Genomic DNA, 1779 nt, shown 5'->3' on the forward strand with positions numbered 1-1779 from the left:
CCCCCCCTGACTCTTCCAAGGTGCAGGAGGCCAAGCTCGAGGTGTCCATGGGGGACCCCTCCAGTTGGCTGCTCACGGCCGTCAGCGCGTCCGAGTCCTCGGCCCGCTCCGGGGACAGCGACGCTGGGAGGGGGGGACAGACGGACATGGAGCCCCCCCGGGTTCAGGGAGACACCCCCAGACCCGGGGAGACCTCTCTGGACTGAGAAACCCCCTAAAAACAACAGGATCCCCCCCAAAATCCCAAGGACTTACTGATGGTGGGGGCGGGCGACAGCTCCATCTGAGTGGCCTCGGCATCTTGGGGGGGTCGTCCTGGCCCCCCCTCCTCGTGCTCGGGGGGTTGTGGGGGGCGAGCGGGAATTTGGGGGGCTCCCGGGGGGGGGTCTGGGGGGGTCGGCGTCGGTTCCAGCATCACCAGGGTCCGGTGGGGACCGGGAGGGGGGGTCTCTCCCGCCGTCCCGCTGTGTTCTGGGGTGAGGGGATGGGGGGGATACACGCAGGGATCAACTTTGGGGGCGGGGCCAGGAATGTGGGAGGCCCCCCAAACCCACCCCTTTGCCCATTTTGGGGGAATGCCAGGCATTTGGCTGCACCCTAAGACGAGGGGGGAGCCCCATGGAGTTTGGGGGGGTCCCTGCCACCCCCCATAATTAGTTCCCCTCTGAGCCACACCACACCACCCAAATGCCCTAAACCCCCCCCGGATCTCTTAAACTCCCCAAGAAGCCCCTTAAAACTCCCCCAAAAAAACCCAACCCACCTAAACCCCCTCAACCACCCCAACCCCCTCCCAAAAACCCAATTCCCCATAACCCCCTCGACCACCCCAAAACCCCCTAAAAAGCCCCAAACCCCCCTCCAAATCCCCTCGACCCTCCCCAAAACCCCCCTTCCCCATTTTATCCCACCACACACGTTCCCCCCACCCTAAGCCCACCCCCCTCAATCCATCTCTAACCAGCCCCCCGGTGTTCTGAGAGGGGGGGGGGCCGCTGCCGCCCCTCCCCCCGGTGCTGCAGCCCCCCGGGACCCCCCCGGGGCCCCCCGGGACCCCCCGGGCCCCCCGGCTGCGGCGGCGCGCGCCCCGCGAGGAAGACAGTAGAATGTATAGTTATCTCCAGACGGGGGTGTGACCCTCCAACTATACAATCTACTACCTCAGCCCGCGGGGTGCCAGCTCCAGGGGGGCATGGGGGGGCTTTGGAGGGGCTTTGGGGGCGTCCGGGCACGGCGGGGCCTGGGGGAGACCCCCGGGGGAGGGGGAGGCAGGGAGGGGGGTTTACCTGGGGGGGTGACGTCGGCCGAGGGGGTGCCGGCCTTGGACGCCGCGTCCTGCGGGAGAGGGGACGGTGATGGCGGCGGGGGGTGAAAAGGAACCCCCCCCCCGGGATTCTGGGGGAATTTGGGGGCGTTTGGGGGTCCCTCACCTGGGCGTCGGGCCCCTCCTTGTCCTCGGGGCCCCTCTCGGCCCCCTTGGCCTCGTCCTCGGCCGCCTGGCGCCGGCGCTTCTCCCGCCGCTCGTCCAGCTCCTCGTCCCGCAGGGCCTCGAGCCGGGCCAGGATGGGCACCTTCACCACTGGGGGGGCACAGAACGGGGGTCAGGGGGCACCGTCACCACTGGGGGGGCACAGGGACCCCCAGGATGGGCACCGTCACCACTGGGGGGGCACAGGGACCCCCAGGATGGGCACCTTCACCACTGGGGGGGCACAGGGACCCCCAGGATGGGCACCTTCACCACTGGGGGGGCACAGGGACCCCCAGGATGGGCACCTT

General features: G+C 69.0%; 1 protein-coding gene across 1 annotated transcript in view; it reads right to left on the reverse strand.

Moving 5' to 3' along the window:
* LOC108510222 (E3 ubiquitin-protein ligase HUWE1-like) overlaps window positions 1-1779 on the reverse strand; it is a gene marked incomplete at its 3' end in the record, with an annotated part of 17901 nt that overhangs the window by 11013 nt on the left and 5109 nt on the right. Inside the window, exons 5-8 of the mRNA XM_017839898.1 lie at window positions 1431-1579; window positions 1287-1335; window positions 256-471; window positions 12-123 (exon numbers count right to left, since the gene is read on the reverse strand). Coding sequence (XP_017695387.1) covers window positions 12-123; window positions 256-471; window positions 1287-1335; window positions 1431-1579 — 526 coding nt within the window. The remainder of the gene's footprint in view (window positions 1-11; window positions 124-255; window positions 472-1286; window positions 1336-1430; window positions 1580-1779) is intronic.

Source organism: Lepidothrix coronata, unplaced genomic scaffold, assembly GCF_001604755.1.
Source record: "Lepidothrix coronata isolate B3197 unplaced genomic scaffold, Lepidothrix_coronata-1.0 Scaffold553, whole genome shotgun sequence".
NCBI lineage: Eukaryota > Metazoa > Chordata > Aves > Passeriformes > Pipridae > Lepidothrix > Lepidothrix coronata.